At 38.6% G+C, this 17,890-nt stretch overlaps 1 protein-coding gene across 1 annotated transcript in view; it reads right to left on the bottom strand.

Annotated features, from left to right (window-relative positions):
- Positions 1-2,133: 2,133 nt before the first annotated feature.
- Positions 2,134-17,890, bottom strand: part of LOC310718632 (uncharacterized protein) — a 168,245-nt gene continuing 152,488 nt past the window's right edge. Inside the window, exons 15-16 of the mRNA XM_083527544.1 lie at positions 2,434-2,614; positions 2,134-2,282 (exon numbers count right to left, since the gene is read on the bottom strand). Of these exons, the coding sequence (XP_083383670.1) occupies positions 2,475-2,614 (140 nt within the window). The 3' untranslated portion in view covers positions 2,134-2,282; positions 2,434-2,474. The remainder of the gene's footprint in view (positions 2,283-2,433; positions 2,615-17,890) is intronic.

The following is a 17,890-nucleotide window of genomic DNA, read 5'->3' as shown; positions in this document are numbered from 1 at the left end:
ATGGTTATATTTTAGAGTAGATCTGCTGATGTTGCGTTAGATTTAAGCCTCACTGTATAATCACACTTTTCTTGAAAATGCAATGTCCGATCAAAGCGTTGTTGATTCGTCACGTTTCTCTCACACACGGCTTTTTTACGGAGAGAATCATACAACCTACTGGTTAGTTTATGCAATTACATGCATTACTCTCATACCTACTTAACTATCCTGAACCTTATATGTTTTCTGCATGGCCGAATGTACGCTGTATAAATATATACTTTACAAGGGTTGGAAGTGTGTGGAAGATCTTAAGTGGCCTGCAATAGAGCTCTGACCTCAGCCCTATTAAACACCTTTAAAATAAATGCTGACTGCACCCCAGGCCTCCTAACCCCACCTTCATAAGTACCTGCCTTCAGCCAGTGAGCGCAATCACCACACAGTGTAGTGGAACATCAGTAAGTGTGGACAAAATTTGGAACAACTTTGATGATATTTAGCATTTTCTTACAAAATATATATAAGATATCGAAGGTATAGTCCACTGCAATTATGATGTTCAATTATCCACCACATGCCCAGCATTCCAGAGACGACAAGACCAATAATGACGTGGATTTGAAGCACTTCATGAAAGTGACAGATTTCCTGCCACAGAAAGTAACAAAAAAAGCAACAACTTATTCAGGAAACATTACAAATATTTTGAAGGTGAAATAAAGCAAATGGAGCGTGTAAAAAAACCCCCAAAAAACCTGTTTCATCTCATTGACACGTGTGTGTTTTAATGATCAACTCATTATTGCTTCGAAACGTGTCAAATAGAACAAGCAGACGGCACGTGAATGAGCAAACAGTTGGACATTGAACTCTGGATGAAAATCGTTTAATAGACATTTTACATTCACATTTTACCGTCACAATGAGAAATATGGTCTTGTCTTGGTATCTAACACTTCATAAAATACTTATATTTTAAAGATGATTAAAAATAAGTATATATATTTAGTAAGTGTACTAAACGAGTAGTATTGATGTTAAATGGAGGCAAATGCAGCATCAAATCTGAAACCTGACCAACTCAGTGGAACAATCACACTTCAGTAAACACGCCCAGTGTAAAACCAACTTAGTGTTTGTCCAAAGCTTTTGAAGATGTGTATCTACAAAATAGTGGTTTGCTAGGAGCTGCCAATCTTTTTGTACCCACACACATTTACACAAAAACTTAAAGTGCAAAATGGTTCAAATGAATGTGCAGATACAATCAAGCGTTCTTGCTCAGTCATGTGAAGAACAATGTACTTCTGCATCACAGAAACCTCAATAGTTTTAGGTATTGGGACATGATCAAAATCATGTGGCCCTTATTAAATCTGAGACTGACGTAAACAAAACCTCAGATGAACATCACCACATCACATATTACACACAAAAATGAAGAAGCCATGTGTGAAATCTGTGTAGACCTTCCATAAGGTTTCCGAGGCTAAATAGCAATCAGGTGCGGCTGATTAAATCCCTTGATTCATTAATTGTCAATAAGTGTAGGACCAGGTCCAAGACAGGGTTTTAGCTGTTTGCTGGTCTAGAGCATTCAGGGGTGTGTGAACACAATGTCAAGGAGGAAAGATATCAGCAATGATCTCAGAAAAGTAATTGTTGCTGCTTATCAATCTGGGAAGGGTTATAAGGCCATTTCCAAAAGATTTAAATATTAGCATTCTACAATGTTTATTCAAGTCAAGAAGCTTTCATTGTCATTTTAACCATATATAGCTGACGCAGTACACAGCGAAATGAGACCACGTTCCTCCAGAACCCCTCAAAAGTGAAAACATTCAAGATAGTTGTGAAGGAGTGTGAGCCAGAATTCATCCATAATAATTCTGATTCTACAACTGATTGGATCATAAGGTCTACATAGTTTTTCCCCCCCACACATTTCAGCTTCATGTTAATGTTCTTGACAGGTCGATACGACCAAAATACAAATGATAAAAAATTCGAAAATATGAAATGATTGTTGTTTTTTTTTTTTTGTGTGTATTGCTACCATTCGTGCAGGAAATGTAAACAAACAGTAATATGTTTTTCAGAAACACAAAAACAAACCTGTATTAGAATTCCCGGTTGAGCAAACTCTACCCAAGTAAAGCATGATATTATGACTGTTTACGTGTAACCGTTAACACTGGAACACCCTGTCAGGAAATCACTCTTCACTTGAGATGGTCACTTGTGAGCTGAATCTGGTGGGAAATCTTGTTGTTTGTGGAATGTAATGAATTTCAAGCCTGAAACACAGATTTGGTTTAGACAGTTAATACAGACACTGTTTTGTAATCAAAGTGCTGAGGAAGCAAAATCAGTACTGTTTTTACATGTACAAATATGAAAATGTGAATATTTCACACAGAATACAGAAAAATTAATTTTTTTTTTTACCTTGATGGTTTTTTCCTCTATGGATTTCTTGATCGATCGGATCACACAACAATGATGAAAAGAAACAGACCCATGACTACAGCAACAATGACATGAGACTGCATTCCTCCTGGTCTTCCAACTGATCCTCCACCTGGTCCTTCAACTGATCCACCACCTGGTCCTTCAACTGATCCACCACCTGGTCCTTCAACTGATCCACCACCTGGTCATCCAAATGTATCAGTAAATAAACTTTCACTCTGTAAATCTGCAGATTTATATGAAAGTGTTTCTCCGACTTCTCAGGATCACAGTAAAGGAGTGTATTATTAGTGTGTGTGTTGTAATAAAGTGTGCCAATCATGTGTGGAATCTTACAAGTTTATTTAAAATAATGCTTCAAGTGTGTGTGTGTGTGTGTGTGTGTGTGTAACAGCTGCAGTTACAGTAACCACAAACTTTACCTTTATGCCCCCGAATCTGTATGTCATTAATCGGGTACTTTTTTAACCAATCAACACAGTCAGACTCCAGGAAGTCCTTCCAGTATTTCACTTTCTCTCCTTTCGGATCCCATGCCTCTATAAAGATCTCAGCTTTCTCATCAGCTGGAGTCCAGGTTCCGGTTTTTAGATCGAGATGGAAGAAATCTTTTTTATCATAACTGTACTTATAGTGTCCACTAGAGGTGCTGTTTTCACCAATTTCACAGCCGTACACCTTCAGTAGTGTATGAACACCTGCACACACACGTATACACACACGTCTTCAGTCACTAACTGTGGGTTTGTTTTAAGAAAATGCTGAGCTGAAAAATAGCTACATTAATGTGTTGTTTCACTGACATTCAATCATTTCTGTGACATTTCATCTTGTCTGAATTTATAAAATGTCGAAAATATAATGTTTTTTTTTCGGTTAAAAATTGCAGAAGTATAATGAGAAAATCCTTCTACAATATAGATGACCTTAATGTGTGTGAAGTGTGTGTTTCACCTTTATCATGACTGAAGCTCTGCATCACCGCCTCTAGATTGTCTTGGAACAATTCCAGTTGATTCTGCATATGCTGTGTCTGGATTTTCCAGTACTGTGGATCATCAGCTTCGATCTTCTTCACCCACTCTGTCTTTGGGATCATTTTCTTGGTGTTGCTGTCGTAGTACACAATCTGCACTCCATTAACCAGACCAACAGCTGTGCAGTTTAAAGTTGGTGTGATGGCAGTGTAGATGTACTGCAGGGAGTGTGGGACTGGAAAAATGTACACTTTTAGTAACTCTGCCTCAGTTAAAATATAATTATATTTTTTATATTATATTATTTTATAATTATATTATAAAATTAATTCTGCAAATTCTAATTGCCACCAATATCTTAGTTTACAAAGCCACCTAACACACACACATGATCATCTCACTACTGTCCCTGGTGTTGCCAATCTGATTGGCTAAGCAACAGCTTTAAGCTCTCGGCAGATTCTTCTTCTTCTTTCAGCTTCTCCCATTAGGGGGCGCCACAGCAGATCATCCGTCTCCATACCCCCCTGTTCTTTACATCTGCCTCTTTCACCCCAACAACCTGCATGTTTTCCCTTACCGCATCCATAAACCTCCTCCTTGGTCTTCCTCTTTTCCTCCTTCCTGGTGTCTCCATCCTCAGCATTCTCCTACTGATATATCCCATGTCCCTCCTTTGCACATGTCCAAACCATCTCAATCTCACCTCCCTAAACCTTCCTACATGCGCTGTCCCTCTAATAAACTCGTTTCTAATCCTGTCCATCCTCGTTACTCCCAATGAACATCTCAACATCTTCAGCTCTGCTACCTCCAGCTCCACCTCCTGTCTTTTACTCAATGCCACTGTCTCTAAACCATACAACATCTCAGGTCTCACCACAGTCCTATAAACTTTCCCTTTTACTCTCACAGATACTCTTCTATCACAAATCACTCCAACCTCCACCTTGAACCAGTCTGTCGTTCCTACTGCACACTTTACTTCACACAAACAATCGGTACCAGCACACTCCTTCTCCATTCCTCAGGCATCCTCTCACCTTCCAAAATCCTGTTAAACAATCTTGATAAAAACTCCTCTAACTCTCCTAAACATCTCCATCTCCTCGATGCTTTACCATCTCCACACCATCCAACCTTCTCTCTCTCTCATTTTCCTCATTCATCAGCTGCTCAAAATACTCCCTCCATCTTCTCAACACACTCTCCTCACTAGTCAACACATTTCCATCTACATCCTTTATTGCTCTAACTTGCAGCACATCCTTCCCAGCTCGGTCCCTCTGCCTGGACAATCGCTACAAATTCTTTTCTCCTTCCTTACTGTCCAACTTCTCCTACAGCTCCTCATATGCCTTTTCCTTGGCTTTCGCCACATCGCTCTTCACCTCCTGCTGCATCTCCTTGTTCTCCTGCCTACTTTTCTCATCACTCTGTCTTTCCCAATTCTGTTTCTCCAACCTCTTTCTCCTTATGCTCTTCTGCACTCTCATTCCTCGCTCGTGCCCAATTATCCAGCACCTCTTTACCACCACCGAGGTCCTGTCTGACCTCTTCCCTGAACCTCACACTACAGTCTTCCTCCTTCAGTTTCCACCATCTTATTCTTTTTTCAGTCTTCACTCTCCTCCTCTTCTTGTGCCACTACCATTTCCAACCTTTTAGCTAAATCTACCACCATCTGCCCTTCCACATTCCTCTCTGTGAAGCCATACCTACCATCACCTCCTCCTCACCTCTGTTCCCTTCACCTACATGCCCATTAAAGTCTGCCCCAATCACCAATCTTTCATTCCTAGGTTCATCTTCTACCACTTCATCTAACTCACATTTTTTCTTCTCCTCCATCTCACAACCCACTTGTGGAGCATAGGCACTGATGACATTTATCATCACCCCTTCAACTTCCAGCTTCACGATCATCACCCTATCAGAAACTCGCTTCACCTCCACTACACTCTTACTGTACTCTTCCTTCAGAATCACCCCTACACCATTTCTCTTTCCATCCACACCATGATAAAACAGTTTAAACCCACCTCCAATGTTCCTGATCTTACTCCCTTTCCACTTGGTCTCCTGAACACACAACAGATCTACCTTTTTTCCTCTCCATCATATCAGCTCCCTCTCTCCCTTTACCAGTCATAGTACCAATATTTATAGTACCAACCAAACCTCCACTCTTCTACACTTCTCCTTTCCTGCTGTCTCTGTAGACATCTTCCTCCTCTCCTTCTCCTCCTTCAGCCAAGAGTAGCCCGATTTCCACCGGTACCGTACACCATAAGCAGTCCCACTAGAGTTTCCAGAATTGTTTTTTTTTGCAATGGGCATTAAATAATGAAATATTATAATTAATAACAATGACATTCGTAGCACTTTACCTCGAAACCTATTTAACATGACCTCACAACCTCAAATCCACCTGCCTCGGATTTGTTATTGTAAAATGGACAACAGCGCCATCTCCCGGCCACGGAATATGATTGTCGCTGCGGTACTTTTTATTTGTATTTTTTTTATTTGTTATTCTTCCATAATAAAAAGTAAAATAAAACAAGAACCTCTTCCTGTCAGCTAAAATGTGCAATACACATTTAAAATCTGAAATATTTTTGCAGTGACTCGGATAAAACAGTTTCAGTATAAAAAAAAAAGCCCTTATTTTCACTGAGACTCGAAAACTACTGACACACATTTACACAACACGACTTTCCTGCTGTTGTGTGTTTCTCCACAAGCAGAAACCCACCTGCTCCTGCAACATGAACAGAACATGTGAAAAAGAGCAGAACCTTTAATAAATCCCAGTCCCTCCATTTTCTGCTTCTGGTGTTTTATGGCGGTTTGGCAAACCAACTGAAAGGTGCATTACCGCCACCTACTGATCTGGAGTGTTGAGTGACCATAGATTTGGACGAAAGAAATACTTTTAAAAAAGTGGGAAAAAAGGGAAATTTAAACCTAAATTCTATCTGTTGTTCCTGTGTTTTTTAAGTATTTAAATAATAATTATTGAATTCTTGATTGCTTACACTCGTTTCCTAACAGTACTTTTAAAGAAATATTGTCAACTCCTATCCACCCTAATTCTTGTATTAATTGGAATCTGTCCCTTTCATATGCAGGACACTCAATAAGAATGTGCCTGACTGTTTTTTAATTCTCCACACTTGTCACATTCTTCTGATTCATGTTTACCTATTTTAAACAGACAATAATTTAATGCTGTACGTCCAATTCTTAATCTTGAGATAATGACATTCTTCTTTCTATTTCCATATCTTTTCCTCTCATTTCCAACATTCTCCTGTATCTAAAAGAGATGTCTTCCTTTAGACCCACTATTCCATAATTCTTGCCATTTTTACCTACTTCAAATGAAATCACTTTTGTTTAAATTCAGCTTTAAATTCAAAGCTACCTTAATAGCTATTTGTGTATGATTTAATGCTTTTTTTTTTTTTTTTTAAGCAAATCTACTACTTCATTTCCATCCACACCAACATGAGCAGGTACCCAAAGGAAATGTACCCCTACCCTTAGTTGTGTAATTCTAAACAGACTTTGTAAGATTTCTAATATTAAGTCTTGCCTTGCTTTAGATTTTCCACTTTTTAGACTTGTGAGAGCAGCCATCGAATCACTACATATCACAGTTCTTTCTGGTTGGACTTCTTCAATCCACTGTAGGGCTAATATGATAGCTAAAAGTTCGGTAGCAAAAACTTGATCTGATAGTCTTTTTGCAATTTTTGTCTTAAAAGCAAGGACGTATACTGCTGCTGCAGTTCTTTCAGACTCTGGATCCTTAGAACCATCAGTAAATACCTGTAGTACAGAATATACTGTTAAACTGCTAATTCAGTTGGTATATTCATCTCCGAATTATTCATTATTTTCTTAATTTGTAAATCTATTACAGGTATATGAAACAACCAAGGGGGGATTGCTGGTATAGCAACAGAAGGAGCAAATTCATGATTTTTCAACTCCAAATTGTTCACCTCCTTCCTTACTACCCAACCAAAGCCTGTTATTTCCTTGTATTCATATTCCAACAGTCTTTCAAAAGCATTCTAACTGGATGATTTTCCAGATGTCCCTTTACACCATACCAGTACCTTAATCTCAGCTGGAACCTGCGCAGTTCTAGGGGCAATTATCTTATTTCAACTTGTCGTGAGGCTACCGGTGATGATCTAAATGCACCACAGCAAATTCGCAAAGTTTGCTTTTGTATTACCTCAATTACCTCAAAAAAAGTATTGTTTTGTTCGCCGAACTGTATATTAGACATCCATAGTCAATGTTTGACCCAATTACAGCACAATAAATACTTTTCAATGACTGACAAGTTGCCCCCCCATTCTACTCCTGACAAGCACCTTAACACATTTATTCCTTGTTTGCATTTTTCTATCAATTTCTGAATATGTATTCTAAAATGTAATTTAGAATCCATCCACATTCCCAAAAACCTTCTACATATACTTGTTCCAACTTATTACCATACATTTTAATATTCAAGCTTGGATTATTCTTCCTATTTTAAAAAAACACCACTTGCGTTTTTGTCCCAGAAAATCGAAAACCCCAATTATTTGCAGAATTCTCCATCTCGTTTACTGCTTTTTGAATTTTATTTTCTACAAATAGGAAAATTTCACCCCCTTTTCCGTAGGGCTCCATCGTCAGCATATAATAAAAACTTTCTTTTCGGCTTCTCCCGTTAGGGGTCGCCACAGCGGATCCTCCGCACGTTTGATTTGGCACATGTTTTACGCTGGATGCCCTTCCTAACGCAACCCTCCCCAATTTATCCGGGCTTGGGACCGGCACTAAGAGTGGCTGGGGATGGTTCCCTGACCGGGAATCGAACCCGGGTCGCAGCGGTGGGAGCGCTGCATCTTAACCACTAGACCACCAGGGGACCTATCGTCAGCATATAATGACCTTCCTATTCCATTATCTACAGTATGATAGAGGTGATTAATCATTAGATTAAAAAGAATAGGGCTGCTTACACTTCCCTGTGGAGTTCCATTCTCAACTGGAAGAATCTGAGAAAAGGCGATCCCTTACCTGAATCGTTCTTCCAAATAAGAAACTCTTAATCCAGTTATTCATCCTTCCGTCAATTTTCAAGCTTTCCAGTTTTATCAAGAGCCCTTCTTTCCACAGCATATCATAGTTTTTTCTACATCGAAAAACACTCCCACTAGTACTTCTTTATTCATTTGAGCTTTTCGAATTTCAGTTTCCAAACACAATATTGAATCCATTGTATTTCTCCCTGTTCTAAATCCACTCTGACATGCTGAAAAAATGTTTCTGCTTTCAATTAAATACGTCCATCTATTCATAACCATCCATTCCATAACTTTACACAAATTTGATGTCAGCGCAATAGGTCTATAGTTAAATGGCTGAGAGTGGTCTTTTCCTGTTTTGACTATAGGCACTACCACCCCATGCTTCCAATCTGCAGGTCCCTGTTTCCCATATTTTGTTACAAAGTCTTAGAATCATATTTAAAGATACGTCTGATAAATGCGTTATCATCTCATAGCATACGTCGTCCTTGCCTGGAGACGTATGTTTCCTCTGCCGTTTTCCTTAACACTTCGCTTATTTCCTTACTTAACTCTTAAATTCTTTCAACATCTAGTATCATTTCACACATCTTATCACACAATTCTGTATAAAGTTCCCAGTTGGCTTCATTAAATTTCCATCCTGGGATTCCAGGGTAATATCTAAAACTGACTTACGTCCTTGTGATTTGTCTATTGTCGTACAACATCCATCATTAACACACACTAACCGTCCCCAATCTAACATGTCCTCAACAATCTGCCCATTATAATCTGTTTCAATACTCCCCCATAGAGTATTATGGAAATCACCACACCATATTACTTTCTGATTTGTGTTACCTCTTATATTTTCCAATACTTCCTTACTTAACTTCTCACATGGATTATAAAAATGTATTACTTTAGTATTTTGATTTCCTTCCAAAACTTCCATCACTACCACCTCTTCGTCTACACTCTCTCCAACATTCCTATATCCCACACCATGTTTAACAAATGTAGCTATCCCACCTCCATTACCCTGCTTCCTATCTTTTCGAATTACCACATATAGTTGTAATAGAAAATTTAGTTGAGGTTTGAGCGAGGTTTATTTTCTAAATCAGAAATGAAATCCTGCCTATTAGTTATTAGGCTTCTAGCATTCCACTGGAGTATTAACAACACCATTACGTACCGCTACATCCCGGTTAATTGGGCGCCCTGCCGTCACGTGACTTAACGTCTTAATGCGGAAGTGGACCCTGTTGGTCTACTTACACACCACCAACACACACCACTAACAGACACCACTAACAGACACTAACACGCCACTGACACACACTTACACACCATAGTTACATACTGTATATTATTTTATTTCTTTCAACTTTTACTGTTGATTTTGTTGAATATTTCTCCAGCCCAGCTTTATAAATATGATTGTTTATTTTTCACATGCAAATAAAGCAACATTTGAATCTTGAGATAGATGATGTGACACAGAGATCATACATCATGTAGGAATATTTTATACCCGAACACTTCTAACTGCTGAGAGTAAACATCTTTCAGAAATCATGAAAATTTCATTCGGATTGAGCATTGTTCGATTTTTATCATGCCCAAACGAAACTTAATTCTTGGAGAGGTTTTCCATACGACCTGCGATGCCTGTGGTGCCTTTCACACAGCACACAGAATGGAGCTTATGTTTTTCTTCGGTTTATTGCAGGCAGCAGATACGTATATATACACACACATTGGAAACAAAGCCTGACCTAACGCTGTTTCCTGTTTAGATAAGAGGATATACTAGCCGGAGATGTGTGAGCCCAGAAGACTCCCTGTATACCTTACATACCAACATCGTAAATATCCTATACACACAGAACAGGCATAGGAATGCGTGTAAACCAGTTTGAGAACCGTCTTAATACTAACAAGCATGTTACAGATGAGTTCACCTCACAACCCGTCACACTCTGCTCTCAGTACAGGAGCGTGTGTAAGATCAAAGTAAAAAGTATCACTATCAATAAAATAAATAAATAAATAAACAGAAATTAATGCAATTGTACAGAGTTTCCATTTGTAGCCAGGGGCTCATCAAATATTTATTTAATCTCATTAAAAAGATTACTGAATTCCCTCTATGATATAAATATCATTTTCAATATCTTATATTGTTTTCAAAAAATGGCTACCGGTATAATTATCATATTTTTAACGCCACTACAAATTATACTTTCTTAAAAACAAAAAACAACCTCTTTATATTTGAATATTAAATAACACTGGATTGCAAACTGAGCACAATAACCTGGAAGTCAAACAAACTGAAACGTATGCAGGAATGCACACAAAGTCTTGCACTAAATATAAATAAAATATATAAATAAATTAAAATCGCCATGTTCTCCATATAGTAGGGCTTCAGTGACTTATTGCAGTTAAATGTTCAGTTAAGGGTTAATACTAATTCACTTTTAACATTGTCCTGGAGCAACTTAACAAAAAATAAATATATCACAAAAACAAATTTGACATTTCTAAATGAGTGGCTAAAAGTTTATCCCCTAATAAACAATTCAGTGCCCATAATGGAAAAACTCCCTGAGAGAAAAGCCCCTTACAAGAAAAGTTTTAAAAGTGAACCTCATCCTGTTAAAGTCCATTCATTACAATTCCATCACTCTGAGGTAACAGATTCCAGTGTAAACATCATCATGTCTTACTCTCTCACTGCAGCAGGAACACACACTCTCACACTTTAGGAGTTATTGGAGGAAGAAACTCATCCAGAGTCTGTAAAACATTCAAATCATCACAAAGTAAAATCAAAACACTGCACATAAACACTGTAGTGGATTTAAACATCATTTATGGATCATAAAGTTTCACTTACAGGTTTTAATCCTGAAACACAGATGATGAACACACAGTTATTATCAAATCTGTGTTTATTTAGAATCAGATTATTGTTGTGTCTAAATATATGTAAAATATTCATTAAATCCTTCTTCCAGATTTTAAAGTGTGAATCTGTTCTCTGAAAAATTCACGTGTCCTTCCTCCACTCACCAGAGTTCTTCTTCTTCCAGATCACAATTCCAGCAACAACAGCAACGAGAACAACGAGAGCCAAGATGATCCCAACGATGATCCCAATCTGATCCCAACGATGATCCCAATCTGATCCTCCACCTGACTGCATAAACATTCTACTGTAGATAAACACTGAGAGGGTTGTAGATATATTTTGGCTTCAAAATCCTTTAAATCCCTGTAATAAATATCAAATCACCAATTACTGACACAGTCCAGCTCCTACACCAACTGTGTGTGTGTGTGTGTGTGTGTGTGTGTGTGTGTGTGTGTGTGTGTGTGTGTGTGTCTATACGAGTCTGTCACTGTAAATTCACTTATAATAGTCTTCTAGTAACAGGCATGATGTCATTAATACCAATAGCAATACTATTAAATATAGAAATGTTTATTCTCACCTCTACTGTCATTAAACTGATTCTTTATTCTTGTGAAGATGTTCTTAAAGTCATCATGATGTCCCTCCATCTTCTGTTCTTCATTCTTCCAGTAATTTTCACTCTTACTGTTCTTTATTCAGTTCTCTGGGATCAGCATCATGTTACTGCTACTGTAGGACATAAACTGCTCTCCATCCAGCAGACCCACAGCAGTGAACTCTGGGAAATCAGTATACCTGGTTGTGTGCATGGTGTACTGGAACTCCAGAGAATGTGCATCTGTAAATACAGAGATTCTAATGTCACACTTTCATTAAATTATCATTTCAGTGACTACAGGATCTTTACGATCTGGGTACAATGTATACAAGATAGTTTTGTTCACATGTCTCTGATTACCATCATGTCTGGGGTTTAGACTCTGAGCTGAGCATCAGGTCTGGGGTTTAGACTCTGAGCTGAGCATCAGGTCTGGGGTTTAGACTCTGAGCTGAGCATCAGGTCTGGGGTTTAGACTCTGAGCTGAGCATCAGGTCTGGGGTTTAGACTCTGAGCTGAGCATCAGGTCTGGGGTTTAGACTCTGAGCTGAGCATCAGGTCTGGGGTTTAGACTCTGAGCTGAGCATCATGTCGGGGTTTAGACTCTGAGCTAAGCATCAGGTCTGGGGTTTAGACTCTGAGCTAAGCATCAGGTCTGGGGTTTAGACTCTGAGCTAAGCATCAGGTCTGGGGTTTAGACTCTGAGCTAAGCATCAGGTCTGGGGTTTAGACTCTGAGCTAAGCATCAGGTCTGGGGTTTAGACTCTGAGCTAAGCATCAGGTCTGGGGTTTAGACTCTGAGCTGAGCATCATGTCTGGGGTTTAGGCTCTGAGCTGAGCATCATGGCTGGGTTTAGACTCTGAGCTGAGCATTATGTCTGGGTTTAGGCTCTGAGCTGAGCATCATGTCTGGGTGTAGGTTCTGAGCTGAGCATCAGGTCTGGGTTTAGGCTCTGAGCTGAGCATCAGGTCTGGGTTTAGGCTCTGAGCTGAGCATCATGTCTGGGTTTAGGCTCTGAGCTGAGCATCATGTCTGGGGTTTAGGCTCTGAGCTGAGCATCATGTCTGAGTTTAGGCTCTGAGCTGAGCATTATGTCTGGGTGTAGGTTCTGAGCTGAGCATCATGTCTGGGGTTTAGACTCTGAGCTGAGCATCATGTCTGGGGTTTAGGCTCTGAGATAAGGAAATCCTCAGGATTGAGTGAAGATGTTCATCAGTGAGAGTCCTGAGTGGTGTTTTGTTCATCTTCATTAAAGAGAACAGTTACACACACAGATATGTGCTGCTGAACATAGAGAGGATTTGAGCAGCTTGGACACGGAGTTGGAGCAGTGTGTCGGGAGGAAACATGGAAACTGTGCAGCACACACAGAGTCGTACTTTGACTTGAGCGTGTGTAACGGTGTGTAAAATAGTTAAATTAATGAAGTCTGTCTGCTGCATGATGCATTTTAGCATGTGAAATAGGGACCGCCCACAGCAGAGATAATGAGACCATGCAGTGGGTAAGTCGCACTTTTTCAGCAGCTGGAGGATTAAATGTTAAATTGATTAAAAACACATAACTAAGTGCTTTATTGCTGTTTTATTCTGCAATTCACTGTTTGTGGAACTGTTAATATGTGTTTGGTGTCGAATGTGGTGTTTTATATTGAGTTATTTTTAGTTTGTGTTACGAAGCCTAATTATAATCGATTGTGCATTGTCTTTGTTTTATGTAGAAGTTTTCTTTTAATTCTCCATGCGGGTTCCCTTATTTCCTGTTCTCCGTTGTGCAGGTATGTTTGTAAGATGTGTTGTATTAATGTGTTTAACGTATTAACTAATTGTTCATATTGAACTATGTGTTCGCCGCTAGGTGGGGCTGTTTCCCCTCCAATCCAATTGAATTGTTAAGGTTTTTACTGATTTGTGATCAATTCATTGAAAATGTCTATTAAAGCTGTCAAATTGGAACATTTTATACACTATACCATCACAACGCATAAAGATTTAATTGATTTAAAAATAAATAATTGTGCAGTGCAACTCAGCTCAGCAGAAAGGACTGCCAGGGCAAGACCCAGGCCAGCTCTAATACACATTTGGCCCACAGGCCTGAGTTTGACACCCCTGCCTTAAATGTAAATAAACAGCTGAGTTTACCTGTGGATCCTCGCAATGCATGTAGTAAGAGTAAGCTGATCATCAGGCCGGTCAAGCCCATACTGCAGTGTAGAGATTTCCAGGACCCCTGACAGAGGGAAAATATAACATTCATCAGGCTTCATTGTTTTCGTAAGCAGCAGTTTAACAACAACAAGAGTGTGTGTGTGTGTGTGTGTGAAGACGGTATAACAACCTGTGTAGTGCAAAAAAAATAGAGTATTTACTGGTGAGAATTAATATATATATATATATATGATTAAAATGCACTGATGTTTGGAGTGAATTTGACTCTACAGTAAAATGAGATGAAATTTAAGACTATAATAGACAGGGGGACTCTGAATACAGGGCCGCTGGAAGTCATTTTGAACAGGGGGTGCTGTGAATTTTTTTTTTTTTTTGGACAAAAAAACCTATGAGCCTATTTAGAATACATTTTAAAAATAAATACATAGGGCTGTGACGATGGCAGTTTTTTTTTTTACCACCGCGGTGGTAATGGACCAAATACCGGCGGTGTTGCGGTGGTTGGGGGGTTGTTTTGAAATAAATAAATAAATAACCCAAAGAAACAACACACTAAAGCCTGTAAAGCATTGAAATAAATATCAGTAAATACTGGTAACTTACATAATATAATAAAGTTGAATCCATTAAAAAAACAAAAAAAAACGTTTTATATTTCCACACAAAGACGCGTTATAGCCCCCCGCTCTGCGCTTTGAGAGGGATGTGGAACACGAGCAGGAAAGAGACCACCGATCTCTTTTTCTGATATCTTCATGTTGTTGTAGAAGGTATGAAGAGCTAATTTGATCTTCCACAAGGGCAAGGCATTTAGGCTATGTGTGCGCGCATTACCAATTATCATATGTTTAATTAATAACAAGCACAAACTGTAGGCTATTAAAAAGAATTTGACGTACAAGTAAAAATGTAGCCTGTCTGTACAGCGTTTTTTTTCTACTTTACCACAGTAAAGAATACGAAAATAATCGACCTAAAAGCGAACAAAGGAAGAAACGTTTAATCCCCTTTGGAAATGGGTGAAGACGCGAGTGAAGATATGGGAAAAGAAAAAAGAGATTCCATGCAGGGATGAGACACTATTTTTGAATATTCGATTAGTTGATTTAATTCTAGAATATCTAATGTTCTAATGTCTGTTGTGCGATCATTCTCTAAAATAACATGTCCATGTTCTGGTGCTGTAACCAGAGGGTGACGCTGCCAATAACACACATAACAGCTGTCACAAAGAACCGGCAAAAGTAAAGATTATGAATCTGTAAAATATAGCAAGGAGACATTTAAATTGTTTATTAATAAAGTGTTTGTTTTTTTTGTGTGTCAGTGTCGGGCTGCAAAGATGAAGTTGACGATGCTCACTCGTCATCTTCGCAGTGAACGAAGAGAGAAATACGGAATACATAATAAGCATATGCTAGTCGGTTTATTTTCGTTTGGAATTGTTTTGTTTAAAAGTAGACAAATCAAGCTTTCTATATAGAAAAACTAATGGAATATTTTTATCATTTCCTAAAATATTCATAAGGAATTTATCAATTGTGCAAAATATTTTTAATAGGCCTACATTTTTAAAAAATCTTTCTCTCGCCAACAGGGGGTGCTGCAGCACCCCCAGCACCCCCGCTTCCTGCGGCCATGTCTGAATACGTTTAATTTAAATATTAAACAAAACTATAGAAAATGTTTTGAGTGTTTGAATATGGTGATATAAATGCAGTGATTTTTCTGTTTCTTGTACAGTAGAACGAGCTGAAAATGAATTCAGTGATATTCAGGGTCACTCTGAGTAAAAGTTCAACTGAATGAATTAGCAAACATTTAAAGGAAGTTAAAATAAAGGTGATTTTACTTTTAGATTTGACTGTAGAGTCTCAAACACCATACAGTAAAGATGTTTTAAGAGTGATGAATATAAGCCCTGATTATATATATATATATATTTACACCACAAACACAAAATTGTACTATTTTTTTTAAATGAAAAATAGCAATATATAAATGTTTCTGTATTTTTGATTTTGTTTATAACGGAAACCCCGTTCTAAAGCGTCTTTATATCTATTTTGACCGCTTACACCACACCACAACACACACATACACACCAGTAACACACTCCCACACACCACTAACACAACACCAACACACATATACACACATACACACCAGTAACACACACTCACACACCACCAACACACATATACACACCAGCAACACACTCCCACACACCACCAACACAACACCAACACACATATACCCACATACACACCAGTAACACACTCCCACACACCACTAACATAACACCAACACACATATACACACATACACACCAGTAACACACACTCACACACCACCAACACACATATACACACCAGCAACACACTCCCACACACCACCAACACATCACCAACACACATATACCCACATACACACCAGTAACACACTCCCACACACCACTAACACAACACCAACACACATATACCCACATACACACCAGTAACACACTCCCACACACCACTAACACAACACCAACACACATATACCCACATACACACCAGTAACACACTCACACACAACACTAACACACACCACCAACACACACACCAGTAACACACTCCCACACACCACTAACACAACACCAACACACATATACACACATACACACCAGCAACACACTCAAACACAGCACTTACACAACACCAACACACACATACACACCAGCAACACACTCACACACAGCACTAACACAACACCAACACACACATACACACCAGTAACACACTCACACACAACACTAACACACACCACCAACACACACATACACACCAGTAACACACTCCCACACACCACTAACACACACCACCAACACACACATACACACCAGTAACACACTCCCACACACCACCAACACACACATACACACCAGTAACACACTCCCACACACCACCAACACACACATACGCACCAGTAACACACTCCCACACACTTGTATCTAAGAAGAGATGCAGGAATCTGACTTCAACCAATCAGAGTAAATCAGAGTGTAGCAAACTGAGCTTTAATGAATGTTCTCTTCATGCACTTTTTCTACTCCAAGGCATGGACTGTTACAGTTTTTCTCAGTTGCTTTTGGGCATTTCTCCAATCATCCTTAAGATTTGCAAATCAGTAAGTGCATTCTCAAAACCATGTGTACAAACAGCACAATACATTGGATTTCTTGCAAAAGCCTGTTTTTTGCTCAAAATCATCCTCAGTACTTCTCTCAAAAGTAAGTATTTGTGTCAATGAACATCTCATTGCCTTTAAAATAACAAGTCCTTTTATCACTGTTTACGAACAAGAGAGTCAAAATCAATATGAAAATGCTTTATTTTAGTGTTTCCTGATGGAAACTATATTTTGGGTTACAAGTATTGAAAATGCACGAGGCTGAATTGGAAAACTATGAATTTCAGCAGCACAAATGTACACATTACTGTATGTGGGATATTGATTGTAAGAGACTGGACAGGATTCACACGTTTTTATTGTTCTTTACTAGTGAACTGACTAAAAAATTACAATATAATGTCATTGTGATAGAAAATAAAAAGACAAATGAAAATTCTAAAAGGTAAACATAGGAAACACTTTTTAGGCAGAACTGCACATGCTGCACTATACAGTG

This window comes from Silurus aristotelis (assembly GCF_946808225.1).
Source record: "Silurus aristotelis genome assembly, chromosome: 23".
NCBI lineage: Eukaryota > Metazoa > Chordata > Actinopteri > Siluriformes > Siluridae > Silurus > Silurus aristotelis.
The sequence above is the reverse complement of the archived record's forward strand: the minus strand, read 5'-3'. Positions and strand labels throughout refer to the sequence as shown.